Genomic DNA, 26,358 nt, shown 5'->3' on the forward strand with positions numbered 1-26,358 from the left:
AGTCTGCAAAGAGAACTAGGCAGAAGGATGGGCTCTTGGACCTGGGTCAGTAAGAACTTGCTGTGCAGTTGTTATTTCGTGGAAGTGGTGAACGTAAAAGGATATTATTGCCAAGCCAAACCTACTGCAGATCTCAGGCTGCCAGTCAGAACATGCCCCTGTAGGAAATACAAAATGAGTCCAAGGAGACCACGTCCCATCTAAAAAGCAACAAGATAAAATCAAGTTCAATGAGCCAAATATTTGGAATCTGGGGAAATTTTTAGGATTTGGGATATCTGATTGCTTTTGCTTTTACTTATATTATTCTCTATCTTTGCTTCCTTTCATGTTCATTCTCTTTTCTATTTTGCCTACAAGCAGAAGCACCTTAATTTGACTTTCTGAGATACTTCTCTCTTCAGACAAATATTTGTTTTGATATCTCAAATGGTAGTGTTTCTAAATTTTAAATCTGAACTTCCCATTTCCTCACCTTAACATGTTGCTGAAACTAGCTGTGAACTTGCTGCTTGGATGAAATCACTTACCAGAAGCAGGCATACCGATTCTGAAATGAAGCCTGGGAAAAGAAAACATTACTTGTGGCTGGAACTGATCTGTTTCTGCTCTTCTCTATGTGTCCAAGCGAAAGAACTCCTTTTACGTTCATCTGTCCTCATGAAAGCCTAGAAGAGGAGAAGAGATAAATGATTAACATAATCTAAATATAAAGATTTTCTTCATTCTTAGAGCCTTTGTGACATGCTCTCTTGGGAAATATTCCCAACTGAAATGGAATTTCGCTCCGTTCCTCACAGACTTCATATTGCTCTTGTGAAACACATGAAGCCTTTTAAAGTCAGTAATTATGATGTCAATAATTGTGCCATGGTGAGAACACAACAGGCACCTTGGAAATACAGGCAGACATGGAAATATTAAAAAACACCCTAACTATTAAACTTTGCTACCCAAACTCTGCAGCACAGCAAGAAGGGAACCACTTCATCTGCAGACACTCTGCGATGGCACCAGCACCACCAGCACCGATGGCCTCATCCCGTTCCCCTCTCCCACTCATCTGGGTGAAGGTCCATTGGGGTGAAATGTGTGTATATATATTAGCTGGGGCAGTGGCCCCGCTCCAGAGGTGGGTACAGATCCTCAGACTGGTTGAAGACTCTGCCAAAACTCCTGTTCCCATCTTGCAGTCAGGCACTGTAATTTCTAACAGGTAAAAGAGTACCTCCCATGCTTGGGAAAGGAAATGCAGTCCGTAGAATTGCCTATAAAATTGAGTTTATGCAAATCAGTAAATTACTTAAAGAAGGGAAAGTGCAACCAGTTAGAGGGCTTGGCTACTTTCTTCGATAGTGTGTCAGGTGGTTTTTAAAACACAGCTATCAGACCATAAAATTCCTTATCAATGTTTCAATATCCTGTTACTCTTCATCAGAATTTTTTAAGCATTGGACTTGTGAAAAGGCAGGGATTTCCAGCTCCAGTCCATCATGTCCATACAGGACCCCAGAGGATCCTTTCCAGCTCATCTGCCAAAGGATGAATTCATGTCGAAGTTGCTACTGCCAGCATGATCGTCTCAGCAACATATAGTGGTCTCTAGAGTGAGGACTTTGCAAATCTAAATAAACTGATCATGGACAGTTACTTGAAGAAGTTAAGAAAAATATATCCCCGAGAAACCAGATGGGATTTGGTCTCGAATGTGGAAGACAATCTGAACTTCGTACTGTTGTACCTTGAATAAATATTACTGCCACTAAGAACAGCAATACATTTCCTAAGAGTAAAATGCAGTTTAGTCTTGGATTTACAGATTATCCTCAGAAATGTAGGTGTCCAATTTCTCAGGGAATTGGTGGTCTTCATTTTCTTGTGCTCCTCTGAAAATCACAGATTTGGGATCCGACAAATACTTCTACATACTTTAGAAACACATTGAAATAAATGTTGTTTAGTTTTAATAATTGCAGTGATGATAAAGCAGGAAAAAAACAGAATTTTCTGTGAAGGAGGGCTGGTAATTTAGGAATTAATTCTGTGCTGATGCAGCACTGCATTGAAGCTGGAGCATTTTCTGAGACACGTGTCTTGCTGGTGCCCTGACAAACCTTCTCAATGCCTCCGAGGAGTCACATCTTCAGCATCTCTGCTATCCCAGATTTGGTTTGGTAGGTGTATTTGTGGTTCAAATACCTGAACCTAAACAAATAAAGCTGTTCAGACTTAATTTATTCATTCCAAATAACCTTGATATTTAGTCAAGATACAGGTGAAATTCTAGACATGCACTCCAGTTTCTTCATTAATTCTAGACACTAACGTAGACTTATGACTTTTAGGTTTTTTAAGAGCAGCTTGCTCAGCATTCCACTTGCAAGAAATTTACCCAAAATTTCTATTGACCAATCTAATTAACAGAGCGAGAGGAATTGATTGCAGAATCCTTGCGATTTCTAACAGATATCAATATCTGTAGTCATTAATTCATATTCACTCTCTCAAGTACTGTGCATCTATCGGCAAGTTAATTTTCGTTGTTAATAGATCAAATACTCTTAATTAATAAGCATTGCTAATTGGATTTTTTTTCTTTCTGTAAATGGCAGGACTGCCCTCCAAGGATGCACCACCTTTAACTGTGTGCAACCCAGACTTTGGAGTGATGGACTCGGATTTGTTTCTCATGCACGACTGGGAGAGGGCTTGGTGCTGCAGGGTCCCGGCGAGCCAGGAGTCTTCATGCTTACGTCTCATTAAGTCTCTTCTCCATTTTGAAAAAAAATACATTCTTGTTCCCATTCCTGCAACGTGTGTCAGAGATGCGAGAGCGTTGCTTGCCCTTAGAGTGGGGGAAAATGAGTCAGGGGGTGCGGTCCTGTGTGCAAGGGGAGCCCGGGGCAGCAGGGAGGGCTGCAGGGGACCGGATGGTTTCATGGCAGCGATGGAGAGGCAAACATCTGCTCCCACTCCACAGAGACATAAAAAGCCCTGAGTCGTCAGACTTTTTTCAGAGAACAGTGTCAGGCTCAAAACATCTCTTTTTTCATCAAATCTTTCCCTTTCTTTCCACTTCTGTCCTCAGCAATGCCTTGACAGCCCCAGTCTGAACCAGAAAACTTTCACCAAGACAGTCAGCGTTTCCATTAAACACCCTCAATTGAAGGAAGCAGCCCTCTTGGGCAAGAAATAAACAGCCAGGACATTATTTCCTCCCGAAGCGAGGGGAGGAAAGCTCCCTGTTCTGCGGGGAGCAGCCGCTGGCTCTGGGGAGGGCTCCGCTGCCTCTCAGGGTGCAGAGCAGCCACCAGAAAAGGGCAGAAAGGGGAGGTGACCTGAGGCTAATGCTGTCGTTGGTAAGGCTCAAGGACAGCAGTGCCAGACGCTGAGCAAACACCTGTGTAGGTAAACACACGGGGAGGAAACGCGGGCAGTTAGAGGACCTTTTGGTTTAATAAAGCAGTAATATGATGTAATAGGTGAAAAATGTGTTATGCAATAGAGGAAAAATAAATTTTCATGGTTGCTTATAGAGCTAGAAACGAAGGCTGAAAGCTTTGGGAGAAAAATCTTTCAATCCCCCTCCCTGCTCCAACATCCCAGGGACCCAGCCGGTGGGATAGGGATGTGGCTCCAACCCCAGCAACTGCCTGGAGCGACCTGGGTGTCTGGAGATTGAGATGCTCTCGCCTCCGCACAAGCTGAGCAGAGGGAAACTCTGGGGACCTGGAGCTGTGTTTGGCTGCGGCGAGGCTAGCAGGGCAAGAGCCGCAGCTCTATTTCCATTTTATAACACCTGGCTTTTTAGCAAGACATGAGAGAATCAATATTTTCCTAATGGAAGACGATAAAAGGGCGGAACAAAAATTGCATTTGTAAGTCAGTTACTGCACACAACAGCAGATATGAAGCACTTATCAGTCTCAAACTCAGTTTAGTGTTTCACAAAGACATGCCTGCAATGGTTAGGAAGCCATAGTAATACGAAAGTGCAACTGCTTTGCTGGAGTTAATGCCCTTGAGTCCACTAAATCCACAAATACACAGGATACTGAACTGCCGTTTCCCAGCTCGTGCTCTGACACGGACCTACAGCAGCAGGAGAAGATGAAGCATCTTCATATTTCTGTGTTCATGGTCAGTGGTGACAGCAAGGGCCAGTCTGCAAACCTGCAAAATGGGCGAGTATCTCTGCTGAAATGGAAAGTATGCACAGTATCGCTTGACATTTTCTATATATGCAAGTTTATATAATTATGACAAATAGCAGATTTCAATTACAGCAACTTTCCTGTAAGTAAAAGCTGGAAGTTTCTAAGAACTATTCTGACTAATGTGGTACAGCTCTTGGCTGTGCTACAGCTGGAAAACAAAAAAGCCCTTCATCAAAAGGTTGCAACTGCAACTGCAGCCGATAACGCCAAAAAAAGCTCAAGTTAGGGGAATCTAGGCTGGGAGAGAGGGCGGGAGGTGCTGACTCCTGCACTTGCTGCCATTTGTAACGCTGGGGCCGGGAGCCGGCCGCTGCCTCTCCTCCATGCAGCGCTGCAGGGAAGGGGAGCAAGGTCCCAAAACCTCCCACGGAGAATGTCACTGCTCGCCCAGTCCCACACTGCTTAGCACCTCCCGCAGTGTGACCTGGCTGCTCCTGGCATCTTCCACAGGTGGTTCAGGATGGAAATCCCCTTCCCCAAATACCTTTCCTGGACGCAGAGGGGAGTTTTGCAGCCACACCTGCCTTGGGTGCAAGGCAGTCAATTGGTACGGGAAAAGCAGCACCTCCTCTCCTTCAGGATGGTAAAAAAAGTCAGAAAACAGCCGGATGGGGATCACTCTTGTATACAGCTTAAAATTACATTCTAGGCCAAAGTTTTTCAGCAGAAGTTGCACTGGTGGCATTTTATTTCAGCACAGTCCACTAACTCTTATAGCCAAGCCCAGTAAACAGCAAACAAGCTGTGCCCTCCTGGCAGCACCCAGGGCAGAGGGAGAAGGCGGGCACAGCCCCACAGCCAGCAAAGCCACCTGTAGCAAAAATGAAGCCATCTCTGTGATTCGGGATTTAGCTTTTTCCAGCAGAAGCCCCCTCCTCGCAGCCGGCAGGGCAGAGGCTTGCCAAGGAGCAGTGAGCTGCTGCTTCTGCTCCTGAGTGCTCGTGCATGTGCATGAGTGGGGCACCCCAAATGGAGAAACGCTTCTGAAACGTGTACCAGCAGCGCTGTGCACAGAAGTAAGCACGTGCCCACTTTTCTCTGTAGCGGGTGACGCTATGCTCCAGCAGGGCTTTTGCATTTGCCTTTCACTTTCTGACCTGGGCCAGTGAGTTGGTGCACTACAGAAAAGGAAGGGCAGGCATTTATTCCTGAGACACCCACTCTCCTCAGTAGATTCCCGCCAGTGTAAGGACAAGGACCATTTTGCCTTTGGCATCCCCCACCATGCAGATTTGCAGAACATCTAATTCACAGGGCAAGGATCAGACCTGCAACACCAGGGCTGGATTTTGTACAGGAGCTGCCACACTGCAGCACTTCCACTTTCCCCATAACGCCATTAAGCCATGTTGCAGGCTGCAGTTTCTCAGAACAGACACAGTTTAATTGGTTTTATTTCTAGGCTTAGCACTATACAATTATTTTCCAGGGGACAAATGTAATCTTTATTCAATACAAGTGTGACCTGGGCCTCAACATAAAAAAAGAAATTCCCCTTGAAGTGTAATGCAACCTGAATCCACATCTGCAAAATCTAATCAAAGGATGAAATGCATCCTTTTAACTTCAGAAAGAATGTGGTATGTGAAATGCATGATGGATCTGGAGTCAGCCCGTGAGAGGGGGCAGATGGGATGACTCCAAGAAAGACATAGAAAGAAGGGATATTTAGAGATCTCAAAGGATTATCTTCTGTTCAGATGTGTAATCAGCTTGTTGCATTCTCCTACCATTCACTTCAACCCCTCCCCATAAGGAGACCAGTTTCTGGCAGGTCCAACGAGAGGCCAGCCCCCAGTCGCGGGGAAGGCAACCTTAGAGCCAACTTCAGGCCGATATTGCATGTGTTAAGAAAATCAGTGAACAATTCAGTGAGAATTTAGCTGCTAGCAGTTCCATCTGTCCCTTCCCCAAATAAATGGTATAAAGGAAAGCAGACCTCCCCAACCCTCAAATCATAGCTTTTCAGAGGATCATCCTCATGAGTGGCCCATGCAAAGACAGCAGCTGTGGTTAACAGAGCACTCATGGTTTTGCGCTAGACCTGGGAAAACCTCAGCAGAAGGAAGGGTATCCTGATTGTAAAGCTGTTTTATGTAGCAACACTTAAAGCTTATTGACTTGATTGCAAGAAGATTAATTCCTGAGCTGGAGCAAGGCTGAAAGGGGTCAGCTCAGCCCCTGGTCCACCAAAACGAGCCACACCAAGATCACAGGTCATACCAGGACGGCAGGACCCAGCCCATCACCACCACCCCTCCCTGCCCCAGGACTGATTGGTGTTGATTTCTTGTCCCCTCCACGGCCCTGACCTGCAGTTCAGCCTCCTGGGGCTCAGCTCTCCCCTTTCCACCCAGCCATGAACCAAGCGCAGGCATTACTTCAGTGTAGCAGCTCCTGTATTTGACATTTCACTGAAATCTTGTTTTGACATTTGTGATCTAATTTGGAAACGTTGATCAAGGGTATTCAGATAAATAAAGAATAATGGAAATATTACGTCTCGTTCCTGATCTCCAGGGAAGGGGAAAAATGCAAGCTGCTCACCTTTTATTGCGTTACTCCGCGCCAGCAGGGAGTGAGGGGTTTCCAGCCCATCACTGCCACCTAAGGGTGCATACGGTCGCTGGGACATTCACACCTCCCCATCAATTCCTCACAGATGCAGACACATCTTTCTGTTCAGTTTATCCTGTCTAAAACCGCCCATATTCATCACTCATTACATCTGTGTTACTGAAGACACTACAAAAACTATCCAGACTGGGAACACAGAAATTAAATCAGATATTTAGTCAAAAAATGTTGTAACCACAAACATGAAAATTTAAGAGAGAGATTAATATGGAAGAGAAGATGGTTTTCACTAAGAGCAGGGAGAGTTACTAGCTCATACAATACAACCATGATGCCTTTGAGACTCTTCATCACCGGTTGTCGGCTTTTCAAAAAATAACAAGAGCTCCTCATTTTCATACCACCTACCAGCCTACATCCCCTATAGCATCTTATTCATTTTGCATGTGCTTTTATGATATACTCGCAATGCAGTTAAGTAAATGAAGTGTTCGTTTGGTATACATACCTTCATCTCAGTTTTCCCAGGATTTAATCATTCTAGATAATCAAGACTACTCTGTTTGTGTGTCAATATACATAATTGTTTGCTGCTCAGAAAGCACAGTGCCTAGACAGGTTGATAATTATCTTCGTACTCCGTACTTCACACTGAAATGCTGTATTGATCTGGTATAGCAAGCACAGTCTTAACTTTAATTACAACAAATAGAAGTCTTCACCTATTTAAAGCACTGCCTGAGCTCAGACACTGTGCTGGGCCACGCAACACAAGCAGGGCTCTGCAGTCATCTGTAAGCAGACGTGCACAGGCACCCTCCATGCTGGTTCCCCCCTCAGGGAGGGCAGACCGATGCACCACAACACAGGTTCAGTGTGCCCGCACCACTACCACTGCTGTGCAAAGCACAGCCCCACCACTTCTGACCTGCTTTATCATCCCAAAACCAGGCCCTAGGATCTCAGCATGCTGCCCGCACCACAGCTGGCATCCACTGCCGCTCTCTGACCCATCTGATCCATCTGCTGGTGGATCTCTCCCGCCGTAGCCCCTTCCCACTCTCCGACTCAGCTGCCAGCCTCACTAATGTGCCACACACCTGCACAAATGCCAACGCAGTTAATTTGGAGCTTGTCAAGGTTTTTAAAGCTGTACTTGTAACTATATATGCAAAGAATTATTTGCTGAAGTCTTTCCACAGAAATTAACACTGATATGCTGCTTATGCTTAGAGTCGAAAACAGATCCGGACAGTAGAATAACAATATTTATCCTGTAGAAGTTAATAAAAAGCTACCTGCAATGTTTCACTGATCTTACAGACAGGCTAACCAAGAATGACTCAGAATAACCACTCCGAGGGCTAGATGAAATACATTCATTTCCATCTCGTGCTCAGCCTCTGCCCCGGCCGTGCAGAACCCCGAGGGCTCAATTCTCCTACAGCAACAGCAGACAATAGTCATCCCTGCTTGGGGTACCACCAGGGCTCACAGCAACTGGCAGCCAGCTACAGCCCTATTGTCTCAGCTACAGCCCTCTCGTCTCACTTGCACATGTGTTAGGGTGTTCTGTACCATAATCTAAGGCAGGTGGCAAGATCAAATCAGCTGGTGAGTGAAGTCACCGAACTCGCATTTCGTGTCAGCTCTCAATCTGAGAAAGAAACAAAACAAAAAGACACCCCCAGAAAGTCTAATTTTCATTTAGTTTGGGAAAGCTAAATGTTTTTACCAAGATCTGTGCAGTCAGTCTTGTAACAAAGACCTGCAGTACTTGTGCCTCTTCTGTGGTTTTTCAGCACAGATATTTAGATAAGCCACGGGGAAGCGGGCAGGAAGGCTGAGGTCTGCTCAGACATGACACTTTGCAGGGCGCTTCAGGCAGCTGCACATCACCTACCACAAGCAACCAGTGCCTTGAGGCACCTGAATATTCCTTGCCTGAATACTGCATGATAGGTTGCTATACATTAGAATTTAAATCTTTTTTTCTTGACAAAAGTAAAAACATCAATGACATCATTTTTCCAAAGGAAAATTTAAACAAATCCAGGGTCATTTTATCACCTGATTTTGAATGCAATTAGTACACACAAATGTCAAAACAAGTAATACATCAGGGAAATTCAAAGCATATTTTAATTAAAATGAGTTGCATTCCAAATATAAACCAAATCATTACCACAATTAACATTACATGATTCTTTTAAAAAAGGAAAGAATCCTCTTTAGAAAGTTACTATTGTTTACCAGGTATTGGATTTTGCTTCATTGTCAATACTCCATAAAATATCAAGAGGTGAAAAAGCATTTAACCACATTTCCAACCTAATTAAAAAAAAAAAAAATCTAAGTTAAATCAACAGTTTTTACGTTGGACTGTTGGATTAGAAGATATGAGAAAAATTAATTGTGCATCCTGAGGAGCAGGGACAGAAACCAACCCTTTTGACCTAACACCCTTGCAGCACTAGCATGGCAAATGAGAAACACTAATCTCCACTGAGAGAACCGGGATAATATTCCTGAGTGTGCATCATGGCTGTTCTCAAAAACAACTTATTGACTCCATAAATCCAAAGCCAAAGGATTACAATACAACAGAAATGGACCCACAGGAGAGCACAGGCTGTGTGCCCCAGGAATCCAGCGTTGGATTGAACAGATTTCAATTCTCAAAGGCAAATCAAAGGAAAATCATTAGCAATTTGGCTTTCTGTGTCACCTTCTTTAGCCATTTCAATGTTCAATTCCAAGTTCTGGTTTTAAACGTCAAGCCTTATGGTCTGCAAACTGCAACAAGAAGGAAAAATGAGAGATAATTATGCTATGCACCTATATCAACCATGCACTTTTTTCTTCTTTTCGTAAATAAGATATACTTTAGCATCAGATTATCTTCATGCTCTGTGCTGGCATATAGAAATACATGCAGTTACTGTTGCTAATTTTCCCTATCACCAAACAAAACAAAAAAAAAAAAGAGAGAGAGAAAAATAGAGGGACAAAAAGTTTCCTGTCTGTACAGTACATCAAACTATTATACATCTGCTACAATTGCTGCAGGGCTCAAATTTATACTTTACCCACCAATACCACCATGTTCTCTCACACAGACAAAACTCTGTATTTCAAACACCTTTATTTTTTTAATTCTTTTTTGCGATGCAGGTGCCTGCAAGGATGCAGAGGTGGCAGAGGAGAACAAGGTAGTGCTGAACCTAGTTCTGCCTCGGCCATTGACTTGGAGCTGACTCAAGGTCCACCAAAGACTGTGAACTCTGTCCTCAGCGTTGCAAGGACTACTGAGGAGTCACCAAATCTGCAGAATTCCCACTCAAAGAAAAAAAAACAGACAAACCAACGAGAGTTATGGTGCTCCTACAGTATGAAAGTACAAGTTGGGAGAAGGGAAGAAGGAAAGTCCTGCTTTTTTAGTGTGGTTATTTATTAAACTTTATTCCAAAACTTTCTGAAACCCATCTTAAGCATGTGCCTTGCTGCAGTCCTTGGTTTGTCTCCTTCTCTTTGACCCCCTCACCCGCCCCACAGTATGGCAGAGAGCATGCTGCCCTGATGAAACATTTTCACTGCCTAGTAGCAACATGTCTAATACCTCCATTTGCCTGTGTAGGAGCAACATGTGATCAAGTGGATACAAACAGGTTAGGAAGTATATTTAGATTTTGTAAATCAAAGTTTTTGACTTTCCAGGAGTGAAGTTCTGTATGAGGCAAACAGGATACCTAAAATTGTAAAGACAGAATAACAAATTTTGTGGATGGGATTGTGTGACAGCAGTTGGCAGTTCCTGAGAACAAAAACTATGCTTGCAACAAGATCCAAAGATCTAGTATGCATCCTTGAGCAATGGATATCCCAAGATCTCCAACAGCATTTGAAATGACTGGCTGGCGCTTTGCGTGCAGCCATCCCATACCTCTGGGCTCTGTTTATTGCCCACCAGGATCAATAGGAAATTCTCCTTCCTCTCTCCAACACATAATTATGCTTATGAAGGTTGGAGGGATTTTAGTCTTCCATTGAAGCTCTGAAGAACAGACAAAATTAGAGGCTGAGGCAGAGTGCCCGGCTAGGCTTTAGGCATCTGGTTTACATGCCTTGCTCACACATTCAGATCTAAAGCTGCCATGAGATTTCACATCAAGAGGAATTCTCCTGCATACCCAAAGGTCAGTGACCTCCTTCTGGGAAAAAGAAAGGACCTTTCACACCATGTGGTCTGCTTCCTAGGATCATCTGGGAAGCTCACCTAACAAGTTATCTGCAATTGCAGAAACCAAAGACATTGGCAATGCCCTGGGTAAGTCACAGCATGATAAATACAAGGTACAGTACAACATAGCATATTCTGCAATGAAATACTGGTATATCAAACTGCAGTATCTGCAGCTGCCAAAGAGGATCCATCAGACTGATGTACTGGTTCAAAGTCAAGTGCCCATACTTCATACTTTTCAGTTATGACTAATCCTTTCTAGTTTAAAAAAAAAAGATTAAAAAAAAAAAAGCTTGCAAAAACCCCCATTATTCCTTCAGTCACAGCATTAGCCGATCCAAAGCATAGCACAAAGGTGTGTAGGACCGAAAGACAATACGCATTTAACCAGCCTCTCCCCTGCATATATGCATGTGTGTATACTCATACACAAACACATATACACCTCATGTATTTTAGGAAACCTGCCTTGAGAAGAAAAGACACAATATGGCATCACATTAATCACCAAGTAAAAAAACAATTTTAATCTATTGTCTGAAATACAGAACTGTGGGTAGAGGAGTAGAAGTAGGGCTTGTAAAGGAAATAGCGTTACTCAAATATTGGACTTACTGTCTGGTAGAAGCTCTTTTCTTGAAGCTCCTTAATATATTTCAACCCTCTCTAGAACTATGACATGAAAAATCTGAAGCACACACTAAGCACTTCGATGCCTATATGACAGCCTCCCCTCGCTATCCCTGTCACTCAGATGCCAGGGACATCCCGTCCGCTCTAAGAATCTACATGAATTAACTCATGACTGACAAGGACTGTAAATTTCACTGCAGAGAGAAACCTAACAACAAAAGCTTTAAAACCCTACATCCACTCTGCAGGGTCTGCTTATGAGTAGTTTAAAAATTAAGTGAGGTAAGAATTACCAGCAGTTTAGTGAGAAAGGAAGAGGACTAGAGGGGAAATTATTTTTAGAGTGACAGCACTAAGGTAACAACCCACTTACCGCAGCTTTCAGAGCTTGGTCTAGGTCTTCCAGTAAGTCTTCTTCATCTTCCAAACCAACTGACAGGCGAACTAATGTATCACTGATTCCAAGAGCTTCTCTGTCTTCTTTAGGCACTGAAGAGTGAGTCATGATGGCCCTGGAGGAAAAAAATAGCCTTTTTTCTAAGAAGTGTTTACTTTCTATTGGTAAAGACCAAAGAAATTGGCTTCCTGCCAGCATCCCCTGAAGTTCCATAAAGACTTTACACCTTCTGTGTACCACCTGCTGGTTAACCCACAGATGGAAAGAGATCCTATCATCAGTTACTGTAAATTATGCGAACTGCAGAGCAATCAGTGACTTGTATCTCCCAGCGTTTCAACACAGTATTTCCAAGCTACAAATGATTAATAAAAAGTGGATACTTAACAATCTGGAAATGACAAATGAGGAAAAAAAAATCCTATTCCTCTTCCTTCCAGATTTTTTTTAGGTTTTTTTCTGAAAAAAAGTATCTAAAAGCTCTACTTTAAGCATATGGAGAAACAGCTATAGTATACAATATCCAGTATAAAATCTCCAGATGTTTTTTTTTTAACTTCTGTTTTCTCAGATCACTTGTCAAACTACCACTTACATTGAAGAGTTTATTATCCCCAGCTATGGAGGATATAGGTAAGAAGCTATTTCCCCCATATGCTCAGTCACTGACATCCACCAGTTAGCAATTACCTTTCAACTGCTTGAGTGTTTTAAGATTTGCTGTTATTCTAAGATGAGCAACTGAAATGATTTAGCGTATAAGTTTAGTCATAACTTTCCATGTATCTTTTTGAAAAGCAAATTGGATTTAAGTGAAATAATCTAATTCCATAAAAATCCTATTTTTAGCCTTTTAACCTAAACAAGAGCAACTAAGTATTACTAAAATCCCCACAAAATTTACCTGACATGGAGACAGATGCAGTTCAGTGTAGCATACTGAACATGCCCTCTTGTGTAAGCAGGCAGAACGGCAAACCTCTTTCCTCAACAGTTTGACCACATCTGCTCAATACTACTTATTCAAACACACGCTGATTTCTTGGATTTGTTATCATAGCAACAAACTGCAGCTCAGTCTCCCAGTTAAAACAAGGAAGCGCGGAAATTCTTTCATCATTGCATTCTTATATTCACAAAAGTCACACTCATTTCTGGAGTAGCCACTGGTTTTTGTGCCGTACAACATACTATCCTTGAATCTCAGTCATATGCAAAATATCTTAGCTTCACGTACTAGAAAATTTTAGAACTCCCATCAAAATACAGCAGAAACTTTTTTGTTACTCTGCAGCTTTTTTAGACTTCTAAGATGAAGAATGACTTACGGATGCTCTGCTAGGCTTTCATATCCTCCCAGACTCTCAGCCAGTGCAAAAACCTATGGGAAAAATTAAACAGCAGTTAACCTAAGAAGTGTAAGTTTATGAATGCTTAGAAAGAGACAGTTAATGAAAAAGGAATGTTTAGTGGTTGGGGGGGGGTTCCTAAGTTTTTCTATAGTAACTTTTATATTTTGAAAGGTATTAGCTGCAGTTAGGGAAAAAAGTGCACATTTAGCAGGTAAGAGCTATTAAGATTTAGAATAGACTTGTCCTAAAAAGGTTTTAAAGAGACACTGATGCAAAACTGAAATAACTCGGGAGTAGTTTGTACAATGCAATGCATGGGCAGCAATGGAGGCAAAGCAGAAGGGAAAATGCACAACATGAGGGAGCAGGTTCTGCCTGGGCACCACCAGAGTTTTCATTCTGTTCAGAGGAAGGATAGAGCAGACTGCCTGAACAAAGTAAGAGTCAAATCTCAAAAATTTCAGTTAAGGTTGAAGTGATTATATCCTATCCTTACAGACTCTTCTTTCAACATTACTTAATGTTCACATTTAACACCTACGCTTTTCAGGCTGGCAAATAGCAGACTTGATGGGGAAAAAACCCAAACATTTAAGATTCTCCTCATAAGGCTGGACAGATTTTTTCACTCATTGCTTGGGTCTGATGGTTAGTTTAGTATTTTGAAAACTTGCCTAAATTTCTCAGTGCCTAACAGGACTAGTATTTGTGAAATGCTTACTGTTAGTTAAGGTTTTTTTAGCACTGCTCTTTGAATTATGGACATATATTCCTGGATGACAAAAAGGCTCTCTAGAGAGCCAACTGCATTCAAACACGGATTCACGATTTGTCTTTTGTGAAGGCACTTACTACCCTCAACATTTCTCTCCAGCCCTGGTTGCTCATATTGACTATTTTTTCCTTTTAAAAAAAAACCCAAACAACTAAACCTATCAACCAAAGAATCCTCTGCTCAGCCTGGTTTAAGGAAATGGCTTTACTTTTGTACCAACCTAGTGACAAACTGATGGTTATCCAAGCTAAAGGGCTGAAGTGAATATACTCATAAGGGACTACTTCTGGAATGTACTCTCTGATGCCTTTTGTCAAAGCTGGTAGATCTCCTGTGCCAGGATTAAATGCTGTCTCTCACGTATATTTTTAGTAAATTCATTTTCAGTTGATGACATTAGCTGGCAAGTAAGAAAGATAGGGAGGGGAAGGAAGTTCTAATTTACCTTTGTCAATTATTACTGATTTGTTTTTCCAAGAACAAAACAGCAAAAACACAAGAGCAGGATACAAATTAACCAGAGATCAAGACTAGCAAACACATTAAAGAATACAGGCAGAATTAATACATTGCAAGACAAAAGCAAAAGCCTATGGTTTAGGTAAAGTACACAAACAACCATCCTCCAAATTGAGGGACTCCCTCTTTGCTTCATGACTCATGTCATATCTCAACAGGTTTTTCTCCTGATGAGTACTTTGAAATATTACAACAGTGTTACACCAGCCACAGCTTCTCTGCTTTCAAATACTACAGGTATTTTTGCAAAAGGCTGGTATGCAGGCCCTTTATTAGAAGCAGTGCCTGGCTAACCTGGATATACTACACCCTACTATGTAAACAAATACTTCAAATGAGCCGAGGCATCCTTTTCTTCCCTCTCATTTACAAAGAATCTATTATTTAGAGATGGTTACACCCAAAAGACTTTAGAAGCTTTGCAAGTACAGAGAAAGACTCTCCCCACCCCAAGAAAAAACACTTCCTTCCATTATCACCCTCAGAAGGACAGGCTCAAGTCCCTCTAAGGTAATGCGTATTTACCATCATTTACCTTTAAATTCTCGAGAAAGGTAGCAGCATGTTTGAGATTTCCTTTAATGTAAAAGGTTACCATCCCAGGACAGCCCGTACACTGCCGCTTGATCAACTCATGCTGAGGGTGTGAAGGCAAGCCTGAAATTTGTAGAAGTTGCTTTAAGTTAATTACCATCACTTCAAAGGGTAAAGTAGCTCACCCTCAGCTATGTAGAAACAGCCCATTGCCAAGGCGGACACCTAAGCCAGAGTCACCAAATGTGAAGGGTGCACAAACAACACGTAGTATTACAGTACCCAAATCCAGCCTCACTCTAAGACGTCACCTGCTCTGAAGTCTTGCCAACCTACCTGGGAAAATGACTTTCTCCACCCGGGAATCTGACTCAAGAAATCGAGCAACAGCTAATGCATTGTGGAAATGTTGTTTCATCCGGATTTGTAGTGTCTTCAAACCACGATTGCACAAGTAACAGTCAAAGGCAGATGGAACAGCTCCAAGAGCTACAGAAATTGAAACAAAATTCCACATAAAACAAAGGGATTTGTTTTTAGTAAAACTAAACAGAGTCCTAATTTTCAAAATTTCTAAAGTTAGAACAAGACAGGTGGAAAGACTTCTGATGCAATCTGTCTTCTTCATCTCACACACATGGGAAGCCAATTAATGAGCTGAATTAACAAACTGAAGACTCAAGGATTAAATTTACTAGACATACCATACCTTTACTCCTTCTGTTGTAGACAGGAGGCAGACAGAACACTGTACAGAAATTTATTCATTACAATTAAGAGACAGTAAAATTGTTAAAATCAACTCACATATGAAAGTTTTGCATTAGGCATATCCTCCGATGTATGAATGAGTTTAAAAAACCCCAGATGTACTTGAGATGAGTTAGATGAAATTAAATAAAGGAGTAATTTAAAGGTTTGTATCCCTCTTCATGTATGAAGTCAAGTGAATATAGGAAACAATTGTGCTCTTTCTACCACTTTCTTAACTATAACCTAAAGAGAGACTTTGTAAGCAGTCATGCCCCATGTAACTGCAGGTACTGCACATGGGAGACAGACCGCAGCCACTCTGCATCTGATGCCTTCAGGACATGCCACATCTCCTGCCTCTGCGCATGATGCACAGAGCACAGGCAGAGCTCTCCACGCCACACCAGCGTGTGGCTCCAAGAAGCACACTCGAGAGATGCTCCGCAGCTCAGTCCTCCCTCGAGAGCAGCAGGGCACACACTTCTCAGGGGAAAGCAAGGATAGAGGGGAATTACAGTCCTGCAGTGAAGAGTGCTGCCTGCATTCAAGCACCTGCCACCAGACAATTCACCCCACTCACCAGCCCCTGGTAAACAAATGTTGAACAACCCACACTGCTCTCAGCACTTTTCTAGAAGCAGTTAGGAAGTGGAGACCTGTGTCATTAACTTTATTTGAGAGAGGAGCCACAGAGGCATACTGAAAACTATCGTATTTGTGTAAGACCACCCTACGTACCAGTGAAAGGCAGGGAAGAGAATTCAGGCTTCCTTCATCTGTGTTACCACTTTCTCTGCAGTCATTTGCACTTCTGCACATTTAAATGCCTGAGCTACATTTCTAGATAGATTTCATACTTGTGTGCATGCAACATGCTTCCCATTACAAGCTACATACAATTCATTTTAAGGTATTTCCTACATTGACTACTTACAGTTTTGTAAGAATTTCAGCCTTTCGTAGAGATCATCACAATTTACTGAAACAAGTCCCATTACAACGTCACTATGCCCTAAAAACGCAAGGAGAAGACAAGAACAGAATCAGCCACCCCATCTGCTCCAGGGTTCTGCCACAAACCCCCATTTTCTCAGTCTTCGTGCTAATACAGTCCCATTTTTGCAAGACACTGGGTTCCTTCTCATTGCTACTGCTATCCTTCCTGTGCAGCACATGAACCATAAAGCAGATTTCAGCTTTTTCTAAAGCTCTGGTCAGCAGTGTGCTCTGCCGTGTGCCACACACATGCCCCAAGACACTTCCCAAGCCCGCCACCGCTAACTGTCAAAAAGCAGGACATTGTACAGGAATCAGGTGTGTCCTGCGGAGCAGCACCAGGCTGCTGTCTTAGCGAGAGTGAACACCCGCTAGAAAACTTCCACTTCTATCTGCACCACCAGGGACATATGGTTACAACACAGCTACAGTCACGTTAGCTCCAAGTCTTGGCTGTTTGGGGAACACCACAGTGAATGTGCTTTCGGACAGGCTCCAACACAGCTGTATGAAACCTCCTTTGAACCTTAATATAATTTCTGGCAGCTACCTTCTACTGAAGACACTTGCTTTGTTGTAGTCAACTTAAAGCCAACATGGCTATAAACACCTCTAGGTCTATTACCTGAAGTAAGGTCAATATTCCTTCTCCCAGGGGCAGTTTAGGAGCTACAAAGACTAATGGTCTATTCAATGGTCCACCTGCTCTAATGGTCCATCTAAGAATTACTGGCAGACACGTTGGCTTTTGTGAACTGCCTGCAGCCAGAATGGCTTTTAGCCAGCCTGAGTTGTGTTGAGCTCACATACTTACCATTCATATATTTGGTTGCAGAATACATACAAATATCAGCCCCCAGAGATAAAGGACGCTGAAATGAAATGAAAATAATAGGTCAAATTAAAGCTTGTGTGCACTCTGGTTCATTTCAAGCTATCCAGAAAGGCTGTGATCCGACACAGAAAATAACAATAGGTGGAGAAACTAAAAAAACCACAAAAACTTAACACAAAACTTAACACCTTAAACACAAAAACTTGAGAATGAAGATAGACAGAATATGTGTCAAAAACAATAGTACAGGAAAGCACTCTGAATTCAAGATAAGTACAATAAAAAGAACCCACAATAAAATGTGATTTAAAAGCACTGGTCTAATTCCCACCGGCTTCAGGGAGAGGAGTGATTGAATACATCTAACATACAGCCTGTTCGTATTTGTGAAAAAATTAGTTATATCGCTTAGCTGAGGCAGGGATAAGTAATGGTATTTGCTGTAAAGTATATTTCCTTAGAAAATGGAGACCTCAACACGGTCTGCAAAGCAAAAAAAATTGCATTGTTTTCTAGATATAAGTATTGGTGATACTGCACCGAAAGAACTGAAAACCTGAAGAAAGTGCAAAGAGTTTCGTCTGCCAGGTCTCTCTTCCCTAACCTCCCAGCTTTCTTCCCAGAAGCCTTTTTAAGGTGAGGCAAACTGAGATGTTGATGGGCAAGAAGTAAAGAACAACACATTTTTTTTAATCAGTCATTAAGTGAAGGACTCTGCGCGTAACATAAATGTATTATAAAGACTGAAGAGTATCAGTATGTTAAAAGGTAGCAAAGCAAGCAGATTTAGAATAAAAGACTGCTGCTGTCAGATTAAACACAGACGTCTATTCAAGGAACGTGCATAATGTACATTCCCAATGCGCAGCCAGGAGAACGTTAGCATAAACACCAGTGCCTTTTACATTCAATATTGCTACGTAAATCACTCTGAAATTATGATCTTCTTAGTACAGTGTATCAGCAGCAGTCTGGAGGGGTTTAAAGACATTACCTATTATGCTTACTAGAATTAGTCATTACAACTGACTTTCTCTTAGCACCAGGCCAGTAAGATACATTAACTAGCTCATATATCCAGATGCTCACTTTTCTTTTCACACATGTCTTTCTGAAGTAATATACATTGCGGGGGGGAAATCACCAAGCTTTTGGTATGTAGAAGACAAACTCAAGTGCTGCTTTAGCTAAGCATTAACACTTTCTGTAAACTCTCTTAATTTATAAAGATCTCAGTACCCTTAACAAAAACAAAGACACCTTGCCTTTTGCACTCATAAAAAAGTTTTACTTTAGACCTAAAATACAAGGGATTAGTTTGATCTCCTGGGAAGTATACATGAATATTTCTAGCCCATGTTAAGATGAACAAGACTTTGAAGTTTATTATTCCAAAGCATTTTTAGCACTTAAGAAATTGTCTTCATTTCATGTATTCTAGTTATAAAAGCAGAAAAGTTATGCCAGTTGTTCGAGATCAAAATTACAAACTTCTAAGCCACACATTCACCAAAATATTGAAGAAAAAAGTAACTTGGATGTCTCAAAGAAAGATTTAACAAAGTTTGCCTGTTTTAACTTTTTCTTCCACTACCTTTTTTAGAATATCAAGTGGTTCAGAACAGATCATAAACAGCATACACAAAAGAATTGGTATAAAAAGGCCAAAGTTAAAAAGTGTCCTGTTTTCTAATAGGCCTGATTTCCATCAGTGAGAACTAAAAAACATGATTTTTGAATGACAGAGAAGCCATTCTCCCAATGGCTTACCTGACTGTCTTGATTCAGTGTGTTTACTTGACTGCTGAGCTATATTGGTTTTGCTGGTATCATACTGGTATATGGCTAGCGATAAAATACTTTGCATACCATCTTTACTAATGTAAACAGCAGCAGTACATGGGTTGTACTTAGAAACAGAACAGGTCATTTTACAATGCACAGATCAAAACTACAATTCCTTGGTGGTGCTTCCGTTTTAAAAATGTATCTTCGAATACACTGAAATAATGGGGTAATTGTAAACAAACAAAGTGCTTACCTGGAAATATGCAGACATAAAAGTGTTGTCTACCACTAGAAGAACATCTTTATGCTTATGTACTACATCTGCACAGGCCTGAATGTCAATGACCTTCAGTGTGGGGTTTGTGGGCGTTTCAATCCAAACGAGCTGCAGTAATTCAACAACACAAAACATCAGTTTAGAGATTTTACAATGCTGGTGATGATACATGTGTAAGTCATAAATGCTTTTAAACTTTAAATCGTTGAGTGTCAGCTTCCCATGCAGGTTTGCAGAGTGGAAATAAGAAAGTGTCCCTACTGAAGAAAGGCAAGGTTTCTTGAGAGAGGTAATATTCTCCACAAAAACAACTGATGCATGGGAAGAACATCAAAGATTTTGAAAACCCAAGTGCATCCCATTTGAAGAAGGCCTGACATAGCCAGAAGAAAGTCTTTACGCCCAAAAGTTTGTAAGCCTTTTCCAGCCGAATTATCTTCCACTAGAGCAGGGAATTATCTGCTCCAGTGCCATGGAGCACCTCCTCCTCCGAACCTTGGTGTTCCCTCTGCTGTTTGTTACCTTTTCCCTTCTCCTCTCTCTCTGTGGTGTTTTTTGCCCTTAAAATGTTTCAATGAGGCACCACAAACGTCACTAAGTGGCCTGCAGTGCCCCAACCTGTCTCCACAGAGGTCACCCCTGCAGCCCCCACTGCTTGACACATACACCCAATACAACAAGAGCAAGAATAAAATTATTTAACGACATTAAGCAAGTAAGTTCAGCAATTTCCCTCTCCCCTACCTTGGTCTCTGGTGTAATTGCAGCTTCCAGGCATTCCGTTTTTACGCAGTCAACAAAAACTACATTCAAACCCATTTTCATGGCTACTTTCCTGAAGTATCTGTTTGTCCCTAAAAAAAACCCAAACAAAACCAAATGAAACAAAACAAAAAATCAGAGACGCAAAATGAAACAACTTCCTTAACTTTCCTTCACTGATCTCCAGTCTCTTGTATGCATCCATGGAAAGTCAGGAGGGTACAGTTTTATGCTGTACACCATAAATGGCACATTATTATTTTTTTATTTCTAAAATGTTTAAAGACTGCTGTAGCTTTAAACATCATGGAAAAGTAATAATGGGAATATGGAATCAGAGTGATTTATGAAGTACTTTCAATTAATAACTGTTTGGGGTTTTTTTAATCAGAAGATTAAATAGACCCCTTTTAGTTTGCCTGCTTCTAAGTTTTCCTCCAGCCCTTTTCCACGCGCAAGCTAGCAGTTCCAGTTTTTATACTGTCTTTCCCCCACCCCACTTTTAATAACTTTTTTCCACGACATATTTTCAAACTCTTTTTTCTATTTAATAAGCTTAATTGAGAATCTGGGACAAGAAGAATGAAGGGGAAGACTCCAGGTACTGTGTTTCTTATTATTCCATTAAATAAACTTGCAGCGAGGAACATAAAAAAGTGATTATTTCCTTCCTTTCTGTCTTTGAAGTCTTTCACTGGAAAGGTTAAAAGAAGAAACCAGAAGCAATGAGTTGATCACTAGATGTGCAACATACGGACTATCTGGAGACACTGCCTGGATTAAAAATTAATTTATTAGGTCTTTCTGCCAAGGTTATTCAACATTTACTCACTTACACAGAACAGCAGTTTGCCATCTAGCCATAAAGTCATAGTACATGCAGGGTACAATTTTGTGTGCTGAACACTACGTCTGAATGATTTTTTTTTTTTTTAAGGAAACACTTTTATTTGTACAATAAGCTATATTCTCTCTTGTGCTGTAAGAAGTTTATTCAAGCATGGGAAATTTTCACATCGGCTGTCAACTCTACAAATACAAACCACAGAAAAGTTGTTTTAGTCTTACATACTTTCAATAATAGCACACTACAAAAAAAACTTAGATGGAAATGAGAGGTTACACTGAAAGTAGCCCTTTTAAGAAGTTACAGCAATGGCTCAGAATTCAGAGGTGTCAACTACCTACAGCTCCTCACACCTCCCAAAACTCAGCGTCTCTTAAACACATCCCAGGCAATACGCTTTCGAGCATTGCCCAAGAGCTTTTCATTTTCTTACTGTTTTTCTGACAACCTTGAATACTGTGGACTCATTTGAGTTAGCAAGCACAGTACTGCTTTCCTATCCAACCAGGCTTTTCACAAAAAACATACTAAAAGCTTACCAAAGGTAGTGTACCCTTAAGGGAGCAGGGACACACGCCAGCACTCAGTACCCAGTGACTCAAAGTTTGCTACTACAGGGCTGAAGTATGAAATGCTGCGCAGGGCAAGCATGGTGGAGGAGTAAAGCCCGCATGGTAAAAAGGAGTCAGCACAGACAACACCGAGGAAATGGCTGACAAAGGACCAGGCTGCAGTGTGCAAGAACACGAGCCGGAAAGATGACTAAGAACAGCCAGAAGAGCACAGCCTAGGAGAAAAACAAGCAGGGATTTAGGGGACAAGGAGCCCCTAATAGCCAAGGGAAGAATAAAGGGGCTGAACACATACTGGCCACGGCGGCCAGTGGCATCTGCAGATGTACCATGTCATGGGGTGTGAACTCTACTGAATAAGGCTGTCTGTGGGGAAGCCAGTCTCTTTACAACAAAAGTATAAAAAAATTCAGGGAAGAAACAATGAAATTCATCTCCGCAGAAACCACCACAGGCTGAGGCTTTAATGAGCAGGCAAACTGGTTTTGCTTGAAAAATACACCTATGGGCCTTTCTGAAGTAAGGAACTGACAGTATGCTTTGGCCAAATGACTTTGATTTACTGAGTTCTGTGGTGGGAGGACCGTGAATTAAAGGAGCAGATTGTCAGTAGGGATTCCTGCTGTCTTCACTCAACTTGGCTCCAGATGTACTTTGGAGAAGAGCTATCTGGCATGACAGAACTAAGACATTAAAAGCAAATGTGTGTATTTATATCTGATATGCACAAGGATAGAGAACTGACTGGCAAATAGTAATCACTCCTAGTGATGGGAAAGGTGATTATTCTTGCTAAAAGGTTTTCCAGCTATTGCTTGGGAAAATGCTACCTGTTGCTGGCCTCTCTAACCTTCCTTTGAAAACAAAGCAGATTTGATCTCTTTGTGCTAAAGCCTTGAAGCAGATGGAGGGAGACAAGCTTCGCTGATCAGTGAAACACGAGTTGGGCACTAAGGACACCGATTATCACAGCTTATCCTGGCAGACTTCCCTACTACGGACTTTTGGGTGGCATCAACCGTTTGAAGGACTTCAGCAGAGGTGGATGAACTCGGTTTGTTCCTAGGGAGTTTCTTGGAAGAATGAATCAAAAAAACTATGCACTATCAAAACCTAATAGTGGGTTGCAGCATCACTGAAGCATTCAGAAGACATGGGCATAACAGATGCAAGTTGTGCTATCAGGGAAGATGGCAGAATAGTTGTCTGAAACAGTCCAGACAAAATGCTGGTTGGTAAAGGGTCAAACCTAGGAAAGGAGTAGTAGCAATACCAGAAGCTGGTAAGCTGTGTTACATTGGACTGCAGGGGGTCCTGCTCTGCAAACAAATCGGTGCAAGGCTAGGATTGCTATTTTCCCCTCATTCAAGCATATATTACTAGTTAGCTGTATTTTTTAAACCTCCACATTGTGCCGCAGAATCTTTCAGTGTTTGAATTTCTAACACCAAAATCAGACAGGAGTGTTCTGTGTTCTCATGAAATGAAAAGGCTTTAAAGAAAAGTAAGGTCCTACATGGGAAATTCAGAAAGTTCATGAGAATCACAAATAGGTACATTTAATCATTTGCACAATGACAATCAAAAACATACTTGTGCTTTACATACCTCCATAGACGTCATCCATGCAGATAATCGTGTCCCCTGCCTTTAACAGGTGAGTAATATTCAAAGTAGCAGCTAAGCCAGAAGCATAAGCTAAACCTAAAACAGAAAAGAACAAGCGGCAGACAGACTGTATTTTAATGTGATACAACCTTGTCAAACTCACCTTTGCTTTCCTCACTTTGCTTTTAAAAGGAACCTGTTCTGTCACCCTCACTTATGCTATCTCTCTTGTTAAGTGGATTCAGTAAAAGCAGCAGCCTGATTTTACACAGGGTGGAACCCAGGATGAACACTGGTAACACAGTCTCGTAACAGCTGCTGCGGGGCTCCCGCTCTCCACTGCATTCAGTGCTGCTGCACAAGGATGGATTCAGTTTAGCGTAGGCATCAAATGCAGCAAGATGAAGCAAAGTCACTATGGAAAGTCCAATGATTGAGCTGGACTTTCCTGAATGATAAGTGTTGGACTCTCTTCACGCCATGAAGCAGCTCTTGCCCATAACCAGTAGTCAGTGGCTGTGAAAGCCTTGCTGTGACACAACTGCTGCTGACAACTCAGTGTCCTTGCTCCCCAAGTTATGTCTACTGTAGACACTGTCAGGAGACACACATGCTGACATCTTGCTTGAGGAACCTATTAATTGCTTACAGTATTTAGCTCCATCTAGCGCTGCCACAGCCTTCTCCAGGCAATTCCGGGTAGGGTTCCCACTCCGGCTGTATTCATAACCCTATTGTGAAAGCAAGAAAAAAAATATAACTTGAGAGAGCACTGAGAAAGTTTTGTACAATAATAGTCCTAGGTTCCTTAAAAAGTCCTCACTCTCAACACTGAGGTTATGCATCCACCTCCTCCAAGAACAGCAAGCTGGTTTTCCGGCTACGTCAAGCTGCTGTATACAACAGCCAATTGGGCATCCCCAACCTGAAAATGGTTTCTAGGGGTGCACTGGGGGAAGTATCATACTGCTAGCCACACCCTCCTACTTTTTCCTCGATATCCATCTCTGGTCACTGTTGGAGAAAAGGCCTTGGTCTGACACAGTCCACTCATTCTTATGTTATCAGCAAGAATGTGTCCCATCTCCATGACGCTCTGCTTGAAAGATGCTATGGGGCACTAGCCAGTGCCAACCTGTACCCATCAAAAGTTCTTGAAAGTTCAAATGTTTCCCTGGCATGCAATCAGGTCAAGTTCCACACTTCAGTGCAACAGCTTTTATGTGAATACTGAGAAAATTTAACAAGAAAAAAAACACTCATGTATGCATGGATGGACTTGTTACAGAGAGAACCTGGCTAAGCTTCCTGGTATTTGCGTACTTTCAGGATTTCTGTTTAATGACAACTTCATCATATTCAGGAACCTGGCAGACCGCTCTCATGGAGCTTCCGGCAGGAACATGGCCACTCTATCATCAGTACGTGAATACAGTAGCGTGTGACTCCTTCTTCTGTGGTCTTCTTCAACACAGCTACCTACTTACAAGCATTCACAATTTTAGTCTGTGTAAGTGATTTTGTGTGGAATCAAAGATCACAAGGCAAATTCCTATTGCCCAACCAGCACACTGTGATGTTCAGACCTCGGGTTTGGAACAAATACTGATTTATGAGTTGCGAATTTGTGTCATTTCCCTCATACACGCATGGTAGCGAACAGAAACTTCATGATAGTTCAATGCAAACACTTCCAGCACTTTCTACAATACATCCACAAAATACTTATGAAATATTCATTTGGTCTGGAAGGACAACTGAAGCAGCCTCTTACACAATCTGTGTAAACGAGAAAATGTATTCTGCCTGAGCCCAGCGGCAAAGTAAAGCACTGTTATCACGCAGTCTTCAAGAAAGTCCCCGGCTGCATGCAAATCATCCGACCAAGGCCTGAACCTTCACGCGGTTGTCAGCTTCCTGCACCTAACGCCCATGCACCCAGCAAAGCAGAGGCTGCCGAGTCCGAGGGGCACTGGGTGCTCCCCTTCATGCCGCTTTCACATTGAAAATCACCCTAAATGTGCCTTCCAGCCCACTGCGGGAAAACCCGTCTCTTCCAGTGGGAAAAAGATGTTTGGGTTTTTTTCAGGAGCTAGCAGGAGGGCAAGTATTTCCACGCGCTGCAAACCGAGAGCCCCCCTCCCCTTCCCGGAGCCTGCCGCCTCCCCGGACCCCCCCCGGCCGGCCAGCACCTCCCGGGGCAGCCCGCCGGGCCGGGCCATGCCGGGCCGGGCCATGCCGGGCCGGGCCATGCCGGGCCGCGGGCCCTCGCGGTGTCCCCGGCCGCGCCCCCAGACCACGTCCGAGCGCGACGTCTTTGACCTCAGACCCCCGCGCCGCCCCGGAGCCCCCCGCACGGGCGGACCGGGCCGGCGGGGACAAGCCCGGCTCGGGGCTCCGCCGGCGGCCGCACTCACCGCGTGCTGCCCGGGGGCAAGCTGCTTGAAGGTGGTGGAGAGGGAGATGGGCGGCACCACGGCGGCCGAGCGCCACTGCTCAGGTTCCTGCCCGACGTGGATGGCCTGCGTGGCGAAGTGGGCGAACGGCGGCAGGAAGCCCCGCGCCCCGCCGCGCTCCATGGCCGCGCTCCGACTGCCGCCGCCGTCGCCGGCACCACAGACACAGACACCGCCACTGCCGCCGCCCCGCCCCCAGGGGCCCGCCGCGGGCGGG

General features: G+C 42.8%; 1 protein-coding gene across 2 annotated transcripts; it reads right to left on the minus strand.

Moving 5' to 3' along the window:
- Nucleotides 1-649: 649 nt before the first annotated feature.
- CTH (cystathionine gamma-lyase) lies at nucleotides 650-26,289 on the minus strand. 2 transcript variants are annotated; one of them, XM_076339942.1, is made up of 13 exons: nucleotides 26,103-26,289; nucleotides 24,335-24,416; nucleotides 23,686-23,781; nucleotides 20,641-20,750; nucleotides 19,873-20,004; nucleotides 17,811-17,868; nucleotides 16,935-17,012; nucleotides 15,584-15,736; nucleotides 15,249-15,370; nucleotides 13,396-13,448; nucleotides 12,044-12,182; nucleotides 9,523-9,590; nucleotides 650-668 (listed from the first exon to the last, which is right to left on the minus strand). In XM_076339942.1, exons 1-12 carry the CDS (start codon nucleotides 26,262-26,264, stop codon nucleotides 9,570-9,572), a joined length of 1,206 nt encoding a protein of 401 aa, XP_076196057.1. In that variant the 5' UTR covers nucleotides 26,265-26,289; the 3' UTR covers nucleotides 650-668; nucleotides 9,523-9,569. The 2 variants fall into 2 exon arrangements, with proteins under 2 accessions (XP_076196057.1, XP_076196056.1); XM_076339941.1 differs by lacking the exon at nucleotides 650-668 and having other exon boundaries at nucleotides 8,836-9,590.
- Nucleotides 26,290-26,358: the final 69 nt, after the last annotated feature.

Source organism: Aptenodytes patagonicus, chromosome 5 (genome assembly GCF_965638725.1).
Source record: "Aptenodytes patagonicus chromosome 5, bAptPat1.pri.cur, whole genome shotgun sequence".
Lineage (NCBI taxonomy): Eukaryota > Metazoa > Chordata > Aves > Sphenisciformes > Spheniscidae > Aptenodytes > Aptenodytes patagonicus.

Coding starts and splice junctions, on each gene's coding strand:
- CTH (XM_076339942.1), bottom strand. CDS start 26,264: ATGGAGCGCGGCGGGGCGCGGGGCTTCCTGCCGCCGTTCGCCCACTTC. Junction 24,417..26,102: donor TTGCCCCCGGGCAGCACGCG/GTGAGTGCGGCC, acceptor CTTTCACAATAG/GGTTATGAATACAGCCGGAG. Junction 15,737..16,934: donor GCTGAAATTCTTACAAAACT/GTAAGTAGTCAA, acceptor CAATTTCTGTAG/CTCTTGGAGCTGTTCCATCT.